At 38.9% G+C, this 13,010-nt stretch overlaps 1 protein-coding gene across 2 annotated transcripts in view; it reads left to right on the forward strand.

Moving 5' to 3' along the window:
- The first annotated feature begins 138 nt into the window (after nt 1-138).
- The window catches only part of lipeb (lipase, hormone-sensitive b), a 34,219-nt gene continuing 21,347 nt past the window's right edge, over nt 139-13,010 (forward strand). The window contains exons 1-5 of one of the 2 annotated variants that reach the window (XM_047360921.1): nt 139-284; nt 9,429-9,670; nt 11,032-11,316; nt 11,766-11,856; nt 12,185-12,211. In XM_047360921.1, the coding sequence (XP_047216877.1) occupies nt 194-284; nt 9,429-9,670; nt 11,032-11,316; nt 11,766-11,856; nt 12,185-12,211 (736 nt within the window). In that variant the 5' untranslated portion in view covers nt 139-193. The remainder of the gene's footprint in view (nt 285-9,428; nt 9,671-11,031; nt 11,317-11,765; nt 11,857-12,184; nt 12,212-13,010) is intronic. The other variant, XM_047360922.1, reaches the window with a different exon arrangement.

Below are 13,010 nucleotides of genomic sequence, written 5' to 3' on the forward strand. Positions count from 1 at the left end.
AAGACCACAATGTTCTTCAACTTGTAGTGAACAATGCAAATTTATTATTGCCTGTAAAGCGTTGTGATTGGCTACTGGACTGAGGACCCGTGATTCCATTCGCTTGACCTACTGTGGTGGGCGGGGCCTCCGCGCTGCCAGGTAGGTATGAAGGAGAATTATGAGAGGCGGTGCGTAAACAGAGTGGGCGAAGATGGCGTCGAGTAAGAAGGGAGGAGAGAATGGCAAGCTGGAGAGAGTTGTGAATGGAAGACGCTCATCTAAATTCAAAGAGGGTCCTGTTGGTAAGTTTTTTTTTCTGCCGTGCCAGCCTCGCTCCCCGGCATTTGTCCTTGGGATTACTTCCCCCTCTGTTGACGGAACGTCCTCCCCCCTATAGCTAACATATCGCAGCTAGTTTAGCCGTTTTAGGGTAGCACCGCTGGATTTGTACCAGCAGCCTTTGTTGACTCGCTGTAGAGTCCATTAGAAACTGTTAGGATTATATTTACACAGGCTGCCTGTCTCCCTGCTATGTCTGTAGTTAGCAGCATTCCTATTAGTGCTGACAGTATCAAGTAAATTATTCGTAAGGTTAGCGGTACGGCATCATTTTTTTTTTATCCTGAACTCGCTATTATTAACACAAGGATCTCATGTATTTATATAAAAATTTCAGGTCCTCCGCCTCTAGTCTCATCAGCTGACCCTGACAGCGTCAACTTCATTTGCAGGTACAATATAAGTAAAAGGGGAGGAGACTCGATGAATGGGATTACAGCAGTGGGTGTAAGGTGTGAAGAGGAAGGGTTTATTAGTTCTCGCAAAGCGCTGTTGACAAATCTGTTAAGACAACACATGGTGATCTGCCGCTATGACAGCAGAGAAGGTTGACTCAGGATGACGATTAAAGAGAGCCTCCTAAAGGATGGTAGCAGATTTAAGACGGGAAACTGCAGGCATGTGGGCCGTCTGTTAGAAAGACCTGCAGCTTATTTTAACTTCTCACAATTCTGACTTTAACCTCACAAACTAATCAGTTTGAAGGCTTTTCTACATGCCAATGGCAATATTGTCTTGTTTTCTCCTATAAGATCTGCTGTGTCTTTAATGACCTTAGGCCCATATAATGAGATTACCAGTTTTCACCTAATCTTTTTTTTTTTGTTACATAAGGTGCCTAACACACATATTTTTTTTTACTTAATAAAATCATATCTGGTCTGTAGATTACCATTGAACTAAGCCCTACTTTTGCAAAGTGGGTGGCGGTGTGCAGGCTCATTGTTACTAGTTTCCTGTTCTTACCACTGTCAGTGTGTGTGAGCTACTATCTGGGACACCACAGAGCCAAGGCTTGTAGACTCTTCCTTCTGCTTCTAGGCAGTTCATACCACTCAGTTCTGGGTTTAATTTATTTCAGGATTGCATATCAGAATTGAAGTTTCCAAATTCAGTTTCTGAGAAAGTTTCAATTTAACATAGGAAAATGGATTTTTAACCTTTAATTTCAGAATAAACTCTCACTAAAAATAAGCATGTGCTTGTGCGTGCACCAATATAAAATGACATGTAGTCGGTACAAAATGTCTTCTGGCAGAAGTCTTCATTTCAGACCAAGTTTTTTTTGTTGTTCTTTTTTGACCAGTGGAGCTACAAACTACAACAAGGTGAAATGGAAAGTACCCCTTTCTACTCTTACAGTTTTGTAACCATATAAAGCCAGGTGGCAGGATTTCTCTTTAAAAAACCCTTAAAACTTTCAACCTGAATACACCTGTGGGACAATGTTACAGGTGGGGGTATTCCACTTCAAGGAACAAACAGGTTGTTTGCATGTTCTAGGGCACCTTTACTAAATTAGCTTGCTATATTAAAATTAGGATAAATACAAAATTGCTAAGACTTAGAAATAGACGATTCAGAATCAGCACATCATCTGATGATAATAAAGTCTCCTTGCCCAAAATGTCCTTCTGCAGGATTTTTTTCCCAATCATAAAGGAAAAACAATCATTTGGTACAAAACATGCATGTTAACTGAGTGGTAAAACAGTATATGTAGAAGAATAGCTAATACTGTATGAGTAAAGTATACACATTGCTTTTATGGCCTGTTTATTGCACACATTTTAATAAAGGTTTAATTCCATCCATTGTTCATTGCGATGAAGTGTTTAAAAAATTATAAAGCTTTTTGAAACTTTCTCTCACAGTGATTGGATCTTTTTTGGATCTATGGCTTTGCTATCTGTCCTAGCAGGCATTTTGTTTTGCAGTCTGACGGTATGCTTTTACAACATGCTCAAAACGGGAAAACATGCTTAAAATACAATTTTATTTAATGGACAGAATGGGAATGTTAGACAAGTTCACGTTCTTTCAGACGTGGCAGATAGCTCTCATCCAAAACGAGTTTATCTTGTGATGTTGCTCACTTCTAGGTCAAAGCACATGTCCTAAAACTTTATCGTGTCATTTACTAAACTTAAAACAAGGTTGATACATTTACAGACTGGAAAAAGTGAGTTTTCACTACGAATGCACTGATAAATAGCATATAATCAGATTCATATTCTTGACTGTTTAAACAAATCAAGCACTAAAACAGTCAATGGTCAGAGGTGATCAAGAAATTTCAATTAATGCAACACACATTGATGGTCACTAATTCTAACTTTTGGCCTAGTATGATAAAGGCTGCTCTTAATGTGGTTGGTTTAAATAACTGTAATAACAGAAAACAAGATGTTTAAGTGATGTGGTGTTGTTTTTGCATCTCTGTCTTTGGTTGAGAGGTCACATCTCCCCTCATCGGGTTATGGCACGGACATCTGTTATAACAGCCAACCTCTCTACACTGAGGTCATGTTTTCCACTGGAAAAATCCTCTCAGAATTTCTTCAAATTATTTCAGTCTGTTTTGTTTTTAAAGCTTCACGTGTTGGCTGCGTGCACATTCATATTTCTCAAGAGTTGGCACATGCTGCTAAACAGAATAAGGGTAATGGTTTGGTCAGAGGTGTGTTTAAAAGTTAAACTCAAAGTCTTACACTGGTACGGTTAAAGTATACCGTTGCAGTATTATTGAGCAGAATGAGAAGGGTATAGACACAGAAAATTACTAGTACACTTCTGATGATCATTACGAATATGGAAATTACGACTGGTTTTATATTTCCCTTTATGATCTTTTTCTATTTGTTACTTTTACAAAGAATACATTTAGAAGACCGTTTTTACTCTGACAACCATTCTATTCACCTCCTGTTTTATTGCCAGTTTAATCAAATGTATATTTACATTTATATCTTTACATCATTTTCATATTTTGTCACATTACAACCACAAATTTTAATGTATTTCTTTGGGATGTTACGTGATAGACCAACTTAAAGTAGCCCATAATTATGAAGCAGAAGGAAAATGGTTTAAAAAAATATTGTAGAATTATTGCAGTCCTTGTCTCTATATATTCTTAATTGGATTTAGATCTGGGGTTTGACTGGACCATTCTAACACATTTACATTTATATGTGCTTTCATCCAAACCGCTCCGTTGTAGCTCTGGATGTATTTTTAGGGTTGTTGTCCTGCTGGAAGGTGAACCTCAGGATTGCGCCGTGTTAAGCTCCATACATGTTCTCATCAGCTCTAAGCATTTTCTCTGTTTCTTTTACAGAAAAGCATCCCCACATGCTGACATGGCGATGTTTCACCTGGGATAAATTATGTTCATGGTGGTCTGTGTTGTTAATTTTCTGCATACATGCAGACTTGCATGTAGTCTAAAAAGTTACATTTTGGTGAAATCTGAACAAACAAAACTTTAGTGGCTTTCCTTCAACATTTTATTCTGGCTACATAGTCTTCGCCTATCACACATTTTCCCAATAACAGTTTGAAGTTTGTGGTTGCAGTTTGATAAAATGTGAACAAAAACTCAAAGGCTAAGATTACTTTTGCCTGATAACCGCTAGCTTAACTTGTTTACACTTGTTTCTGTCAGTGACCTTTGAAAATACTCCATAAATCTAATTAAAAACATTTGGACATTTGAAGTGCTGTTTTCCTTTCTTAGCTGCTGTGTCTCTGCCAGTGTTCAGGTTTTGCCAACAAAGTTAAAGTTCACAGGTTGTTGCAAGCTGACCAGCCAATGGCAATATAGCCCTTTTTCACAGGGGAGATGGTTAACTGCAATGGGATTGTTCCTAGATTTCCTGTTTTTTTTCCCGTAATATGGCAGGGGTGGGACTAACAGAATATAGAGGAGGACTCCACGATGCTTCCAAGTAGAAATATGGCACTCCCTCATACAGACAGGCCAGAAAACCAAAGAGTCACGCAGTGAAGACAAAGGAGCATCAAGTTCACAACAACAACAAAAACGTCTTTACCTTTGCTTTCTTTTTTTCATGCTTTCTTTGCTCTCATGGAAGAGAGGAGGCTGACATGGACAAAGCCTTGACCTCAGATGCTGGTAAACATTTCTAACTTTTTCCTCCCACTCTTCACGCTGTTCAGTTTTTTAATCCATTCCCGTCATTTTGTATTCTATGTAAGTAGCAAGCTGTCTTTTGTCCCCGTAGGAGCCATTGTCAGTAATGTTGCTGGTGTTGATTGTTGTACATGACTTATTAATGCCCACTGTCATTCATCTTTAATGCGGAGAGACCAGTTACAACTTAAAAGTTGCTCTGGTGGGCTTACAGTGACCACATCTGTCATTTAAAGAGCAAGAGAAAACTTAATTCATTAGCAGACCACCTGCATTGCTTCAGAAGTCTCCAAAGAGTTTAGAAGACCAGGAGGTGAGTCATGTTTTTCTTCTCCGAATAGACGAGAGTAGGTTGACAGCTCTTCTGGCATGAGGGCAGGCACGTTTGTGTTCTCTGAAGCATCATCTCCAAAAAAAAAAGATGAAGTCTGTTTCATTCTGATGAGATGGTAGCGGCTCACCTAACTGTTTTTCATTTGCATAGTATTTGCATGTGATATGCTCGCTGAACTTAGATGGGGTTGTAATGTCTGCCGACTTCATTGTTATTAAGTTTCTGAGCAGCTTATGCTGATCTGGGTTTGTAAAGTTCATCCCTGGCTTACTCTGTCAACATCAGGCCATGCTCAGAGGAGAAAGGTGATGAGAGAGTTGCATCCCCCTGCTTTAATTAAGCTATGCAATTTGTATTTTGGCTGCAGGCCCAAGCTCATATGACTTCAGTGGTGTCATTCGGGTGACTCTTTGATTGGACCAGTCTCTGTATCCACTAAGACAACCCTGCTGAGAATGCAAATAGAATATTGCTTTTCTATAGATGTTCTTGGCATTTACACTTTATGCTGATCTAATGCATTGTGTTGTTTACTTTCTTTGTCAGATATGATACATTCACACCTATATATAGATAATCTTCAGGCTGCTGCTCAAGTCCTGAGGTGAAGCAGCACTCCTGGAACCATGCACGTGTTTGTTGTCGCTACTGAACCGCTCTGAGTGTTATAGGATTTTGTCATTGATCCCTGTGATGAATTCATATGACTAATGCTTGCATAACATCAGTCGATAGAAACTCCAAGATAACTCACCCCTGCTGTGTCTGTGGTATATTTCAGACTTTAAGCAAAAATATGCTGAGTTATTTCACTCCTGTCTGGAGCCGGGGTGTTTTTCTAAGCTTCTGTTTTTAAAGTTCAACAGCCAGAGAAAGAAAACGTTGGAGTTGTCATTTTAAAGACAAATAGAATCAAAATGTGTTGACAGAACCAGTGGAGAACCCTTCCTGTAACTCAAACCTCAAAGGTGTCATCTGAAATCTTATGTTAAACTCTGCTGAGACTGACGTTTACGAGGTTTAATCTTAATGGCTGAGTCTAAAATGATAGCAGTAGCTCAATAGGACTTCTGTAGTAGAGAAGTTTTCCATGAAATCGCTGGATGAGCTTTCGTTACATAAAGAAATCTTTTCAGTTTGCTGAATAGATGTTAAATTAATCCAAAACAAACTGTTAAAATGTGATGCCAAAGTGATTTAGTTGTATTTGTGTACAAGCGAATAACTAATTATCCTCACAACCGAAATCTTCCTCAGAAACAGATGTCCTCTAAACTCTCCGATTAATTTGGCCAAAAAAAACAAACTGTTTTTTCTCTGTGACTTCCCTCAGGACAGCTCCTCACAAATTTCACTGATTAACATTTTCTTGGTTTTTGTGCAATTTAGTTCAGATTAGGGCCATTTCACACTGTTAGCAGACACTGATAACTGCTAGAGTCAAAGGGTTTGCTGGACTGTTTTTTTACTCGGCTGACATCTGCAGAGAGACTGGTGTGAGATACAAATTAAGCCTGTAGACTTGTGCTTAGAAACTGCTGTGCAACCACTTCTTCTAAGCAATTACAGTAAATCATACTAAATGAAGGCCCTTTTCCACATCAACTGCTCTCTGTTATAGAGACAGCAGCTTAATGTCTTGGAAAGCTTCTGAATAGTCTGCCTGATGTTTTTTCCATAACAATGAGCATCAGCAGTCACCCAAAACGTTTCAAGATGACATTTGTCTAAACTCAAACCAAGTACATTTACAAATTCCTAGCTTTGGTTGCACCTTTTCTGAATATGGGGATATTTGCAGCATTTTTAATAAGATTCAAGCAGAAGGCTGGGTTTTTTGTCTACAGTCAAATGGAATAAATAAGTTAAATGTTTGCTTCTTCTGGCTCAGGAAGGATTGTTGTTTTTTTTTTTCTGGAAATATATTAAAAAGCTGCCAGAAGAAAAATGGAAAGCAAACACCAGTTCATAGGAAGTTGTCTTGATTAATCTTGATTAATGTCCTGTTACAGGTGTCAGGGGGATATTATTTTTTTTCCCAGCAAATTGAAATATGCTACTTCAATAAGTTGTTATGAACAGAAGGAAAAGGTAAATAATTGTGGGCATTATGGTTCAATTACTCATGTCAGCCTCAAGACAACATTTTACTTTGTAAGTAGACTTTTTCTTTTCTTCCAAAATATCCCCCATGTCACTCAAGATATTTGCGTAAATCTACTTGTCTTTTTTGTCAGGTCCAAATATTATTACTTTCATTGTTTTACCTTTTTCAACTGTGTTCAAGCTTGTAGTTCTCAAAAACAAACACAAGGCAGGTCAAAACGCAGCCAGAGGTTTAGAAGGTCTTATGTCACCTCAGGAACATCAACCTCTGGTGTTAATGGGTAACGCTGTATCCACCAAGACTAAAGTAGCAAATGCAAAGTCTCCAAATTTGAGTTCGTAAAGGGGAGATTTCTATGAGTATTTATCCAGTGAGGAGGAGGAATAATGTCTGGGTGCAGTAGCATGCCGTGGGTGCCTCCCCATAAATCCAAAGTTCCAGTCGTTTCAAAATCCCGAGCCTGAAAGTGTTTTAAACTGAGAACCTGATCAGCAGTAGCTGCTGATCCATATTTCTGTTGATGGCCTTTTTATTGTCAGATAAAGAATGTGCTCCTTGAGATATCCGGACACTATGGTTATGTCAAAAATCATTCATACACACGGAAGCTTTGGGCTAGGAGAAAAGTATTTGCGGTTTTATTTAGGCGCCATGAACACAAATACTGTTCTGGAAAAAAATGCTTATTTTGAGATGGACTTCTTCAGGACCCCAGTTTCATAAAGAAGTGTGATTTTTATTACTAACCTGCAAACAGTAACTGCGTTTATTCATATTTTCAGATTGATTGATATTTTTTCCTGCTCTCATGGAGCCAGCTGTGGCAAACATACAGTCCCAACCCTACTGTCAGTTTTTGGGGTTTTCACACATCATTGATTCGAATTTTCGTTTTCACAATAAATCAAAATTCTAATCATAGGACATTTTTCACGATTATGATAAATAGTATGATAAATGCTCACCCCTAGTTAGAAGTAATCCTTTAAATTGACCAGCCTGTTTCTTCTGACTGGAAGTAATATTAACGTTTTAGAGTGACTCAGTCACAGTCCTGACTTGAATTTGATAGGGAATCTCTGGAGGGAGCTAAATATTAGGATGATAAGTAGGCCTTCCAGCCTCAAAGAGTGGGAGCTCATCCTAAAATATAAAAATACCAGTGGAAACATGCAAAAAGATGATCAGCAATCATAAGAAGGAATTGGTTGCCAACATAATGCCAACAAAGGCTCTTAGATTAATTATTGAGATGGGTATAAATAATCTTTCACATGCCAATTATGTTAAAATGTGAATAAATACTGAGATTTCTGTTTTTTCAAAAGCAATACTCCTTGTCTGTGTCGGAGACAAACTTCTACATTGTAAGAAAATAATCTGCCAGGGGTGTGAATAATTTTGGCTTAACTGCATGTCTATCCATATGTGGCGGTGTCTTCCTGTTTTACTGGGCATCATTCAAAAAGCTCCTTTTTTGTTTGTTTTGAAAAATGCATTTTCAGATTTATTACTTTGAAAGCTTTTTAGGTTTTCTGTACCTAAAATATGTGATATGAATTTAAAATTGTTTTGTATAGCATTTATAAGTATAATATTACATCTAAAGGATATATACTAGGTTTTAAGTATATATATATATATATATATATATATATATATATATATGAGGTTTGATTATTGATAACTTAAGGCAACATAGCTTGTCTTTGTGTGCTTTTTAACTAATTTCCATCTACATCTATACTTAGATGTTTCTCCTCTAAGTTCAGACTTTGCTTGGGAGATGCCGTCTTTTACGTGTCTCACTTCTGTCTCTCAGCCTATACAGCAAATGTGAGCTAATTCCCAATGCTGGCATGGAAACTGGCGTCTCAGATAACTCAACAGAGGGACACACTCCAACAGGGACAGACAGTACTGTATCATTGTCCTCCATTAGCGTAGAGATATGAGCACGGTTGATAAACATACCAAGCTGTGTGATGTCAGCTGCACGCCTCTCATTGCGACTCTTACATGAATGAGCGTGTTTGGATGTTTGGACCTTATTTTTTTCTGGTTTCTGGCCAGTCTGTTTGTTCTTAGCAGCGTCTTGTTGGCAGAGGGCCTCTGCCTTCTCCTGTTTCATGCAGATCTTATGGGGATTTTAGCTGCTTAGCCTGGGTTTACAGTGTTTAATTTCAAGCCTTGTTTAACACATTTCAGCCCAGGAGTCTCTGTACATCAGGCGATATCAGCTTAGTTATCCAGACTAAGAACATTTTATTGGATAATTCTGATGACGTCCCAGTGGGTGTAGTGTTTCTCTTGGATGTTCTCCCACTGTTCTTGCAAGATCAAGCTAATGGGCTCATGTTTTACCTCAACAGAAACCTATAAGGTTGAACGTTTTCCATTTAATAAAGCTGGTCTGTTTAGTAGAGTTTCTAAAAATGTCGTAGTTAGATACAGTATTGGGGTCAACAAGGCTCCTTTGTTTTATCTGCCCTTTTGTGTACTTTTCTCAGTGATGGATTCCCAGGCAGTGTTTGAGGCCCTGTACAGCGTGTGTGAAGAAAATGTCACTTTCTTCTCGGGCGGAACCAAGGGGACTCAGGGTGATGCGGGCCAGCGGCTGGTGGAGGTCATGAAACGGATCCAGGACCATGCTCGCAATCTGGAACCTGTCATTTCTGGCTTCGCAGCCGTTTATCACCATTTTGACTTTGACCCACACATACCTGCTAATGGCTACCGCTCGCTCGTCAAGGTAAGATGTGTGACGCTTTAAAGTCCTTTTATCTGCAGGATTCAAATCCTAAATTCTTGTTTCTTATTTCAAACTTAGTGCAGCTTGGAGGATGAAAACTTTTAACACTGCAGTAGATTCATATGAATATTGCCTCCCCTGGTGTAAAACCACTGACTGTTACGTCTTTGACTTGGTATTTCTTTGTTTCAAGGTCGGCACATCTGTTGCAGAGATTGATTTTTATGTTGCAAATTGGGGCAGATGGATCCTTCGACTGCTGAATTACTACTGTAATGTATTTTAATCATGGACACTTGTCGATAAAACATCATGACCTTCAGTCGGTGCAGCTTACTATAACTAAATGCATTTGCCAAATGAATGCTGCTCTGTTTTCAAGCCCCTTGATTTCCACATTTATGATCCCTCTGATCTTTGCAGGTCTTCTGCTACACTTTCTATCATGTTCACAGGACCTCACAAAAGTATTCATACACCTTGAATTTCTTTATACTTTGTTAACTTACAAGTACAAACTTTTATGTATTTTAGAAGTAATGTCAATAGAAAATAGGCTGCAATTGTACCCATAAAGGACAAGCTTTTGAATATCTCACAGAGCGCTGGAGGCATGGCCATCCACCTAAAACTGACAGACTGGGCAAAGAGAGAGCCTTATACAGTGAAGCAGCCAAGAGGTCCATACTAACTCTGGAGGACATCCACAGCTCAGGAGGAAGAATCTCTTGACTGGGCAGCTACTAGCTGTGCACTCCACAGATCTTGCCTTTTTATAGAGCGTAAAACCATTGCGTGAAATCCACAGCAAACATGATCTGTTGAGATGAAACCACAGTGGAAATTTATCAGATGCCAAAGGTTTACTCATAGGAAAACTAGCACTGCACATTGATCTGTCACACCATGCGCTGGCGGCACATAATGGTGGCAGCATCGTGGTGGAGGGCACTTTTCTTCAGCCGGGACAGGGAAGCTGATCAGAGTTGATGGGAAGATTTATTCAGATGAAAACAGGGCAAACCATGAAGAAAACCTGTTAGAGGCTTCAAAAGACTTAACACTGGGGCAGAGGTTCACCTTCGTGCAGGACAGCAACCTTAAACATACAGCCAGAGCAACAGGTTAATGGTTTAGATCAAAGCCTATCCATGTGTTAGAATGGCCTAGTCAAATTCCTTGGCTAGAAAATTTAAAATTGAGGATAGTCACAAACATTTTGCATTCTAGATGGGCACAAGTTTTAGAGACATACTGAAAGATTGCTTCTAATTATGTTAAAGCTTTGCCTTTCAAGTATTTTCAAAGTTATTTTTTTAAATAATCGCTAAAGTTTTGACTTGCGATACTTATTTTTTCAGGTTGTGCGTTGCTGTCTTCTCCACATCATCCACAAGGGGCGCTACATCACAGCCAACCGTCGCAGCATCTTCTTTCGGGTAGCACACAACGCGGGGGAGATGGAAGCCTACTGCAATGCGCTCTGTCAGCTGCGCGCCCTGCTTTACCTGGCCCAGCGCATGCTACATGACAACAGCCACGGAAACCTGTTCTTCCAGGATGAAAGCGGGCTCAGCGAGAGCTTTATCCGCGAATACGCCTCCATGCATAAAGGATGTTTCTATGGCCGCTGCCTGGGCTTTCAGGTATGGTTACTTGCATGTGAAAACAAGAGAGAGAAGTGGTGGGGAGTGGGCAGAATATGAATTATAGGGGCCTCCTTGGTGATGAGACTGCTTAATTTTAATTAGACTTTAAAAAAACTATTCAAAACGGAGTCATTACCAAAACATTGTGATTATGATATACGTTAGGATATTGATATTTATCCTAAATGAATAAAAATAAAAAATCCTGATGTGTAAAACTGCAGGAAAAAAGAAAAATGGTAGATGTCCCTGTTTAGTGATTTGTTTTGTTCTCTTTTAGAGTAAAGTAGTTGCTGAACTATTAGCCAAAACATGGAAAGCCAAGTGAAAACTGAAGTTTATTTGTATTATTGCAGGTTCACTCACTGCCTCCTTCTTTAGTTCTACCAATGGAGGATTAGAATATAAATTACTGGTACTTGTTTTTGATTGCTTTCTCTCTCCAGTTTACCCCGGCCATCCGACCATGTCTTCAGACCATCGCTATTGGCCTTGTGGCCTTTGGAGAAAACTATAAGCGTCATCAGTCAGGAATAGGTCAGCATTGCCTCCTCATCCAGCTCTCATTCAAGCACCATCTTCATTTATCCTCACATCTCTGCTCCAGTCCTCCTTGGCCCCTGACAGTGTACCTTTTTGATGTTGTGTGTTTGGATTTTAGATGCTCTTTCATCCTTTTGCAAACTCAAGGGCTCACTGGTGTGTTTCTTGTATATTTCAGAATGTTTTGAACATTCACTCACAGTTAAGGGCAGAGACTGAATCATATACAAACTTGTGCTATACACACAAACACACAGACATAAATAATTAACTAAAAAAACTCGCGCTCTGATGGTTTCTTGTGCTCTCTGCTGCACCACAGTGGACGCAGGAGGTATTGCACCATATGGTGAGTGTATTGGAACCTTTTCATTGTGGTCCTCTTTGACTTGGAAGACATTATGACATTACTCTTGAGTTGTTTATTTATACCATACCTTCTTTTATCCCGAGTATTTTTGTTTTTTTTATTCCCTAAGCTTAGTATTAGAAGTTTTCGTATCTGATTTGCAAGAAATTTGGATTGTCTCTGACTGTTATTTACAAGTGTATCTTAATAAATAAATAAAATAATTAAAAAGAGCATTTATTTCTCAAGCTAATGGAAATTCAATTCTAATTATGAAATGCGTGTTATACAGATTTTCAAGTATTTATTTCCTTTATTTTTAGCTGTCAGATTATAAAACCCCAAATTTAGTTTTTCAGAAAATTTGAATTTCACATAAGACCATTCAAAATTTGAATACACTAATGTTTGTAATTATAGAGTAGTGCAGTACATTCGCTCATTACTTGGCACGGGCTTCTTTTCCATGAAGTACTGCATTACTTCATCAATGCAGCGTGGCATGGAAGCAATCAGTCTGTTGACCTAATGAGGTTAAGGAAGCCCAGGTTGCTTTCATGGTGCCTTCACCTTGTCTGTATTGTTGGGTGTGGTGTCTCTCATCCTCCTCTTGACAATAACTATAGATGATTGAGGGGTTGAGGTCAAATGAGTTTGCCAGCCAATCTGGAACAGTGATAACGTGATTATTAAAGCAGGTACTGGATATTGTAGCTTCACACTGAAGGCATCAAAACTATGAATTAACACATGTGGAATTATATACTGAACAAAAAAGTGTGAAACAACTGAAAATATG

This window comes from Girardinichthys multiradiatus, chromosome 3 (genome assembly GCF_021462225.1).
Source record: "Girardinichthys multiradiatus isolate DD_20200921_A chromosome 3, DD_fGirMul_XY1, whole genome shotgun sequence".
NCBI classification, from domain to species: Eukaryota; Metazoa; Chordata; class Actinopteri; order Cyprinodontiformes; family Goodeidae; genus Girardinichthys; species Girardinichthys multiradiatus.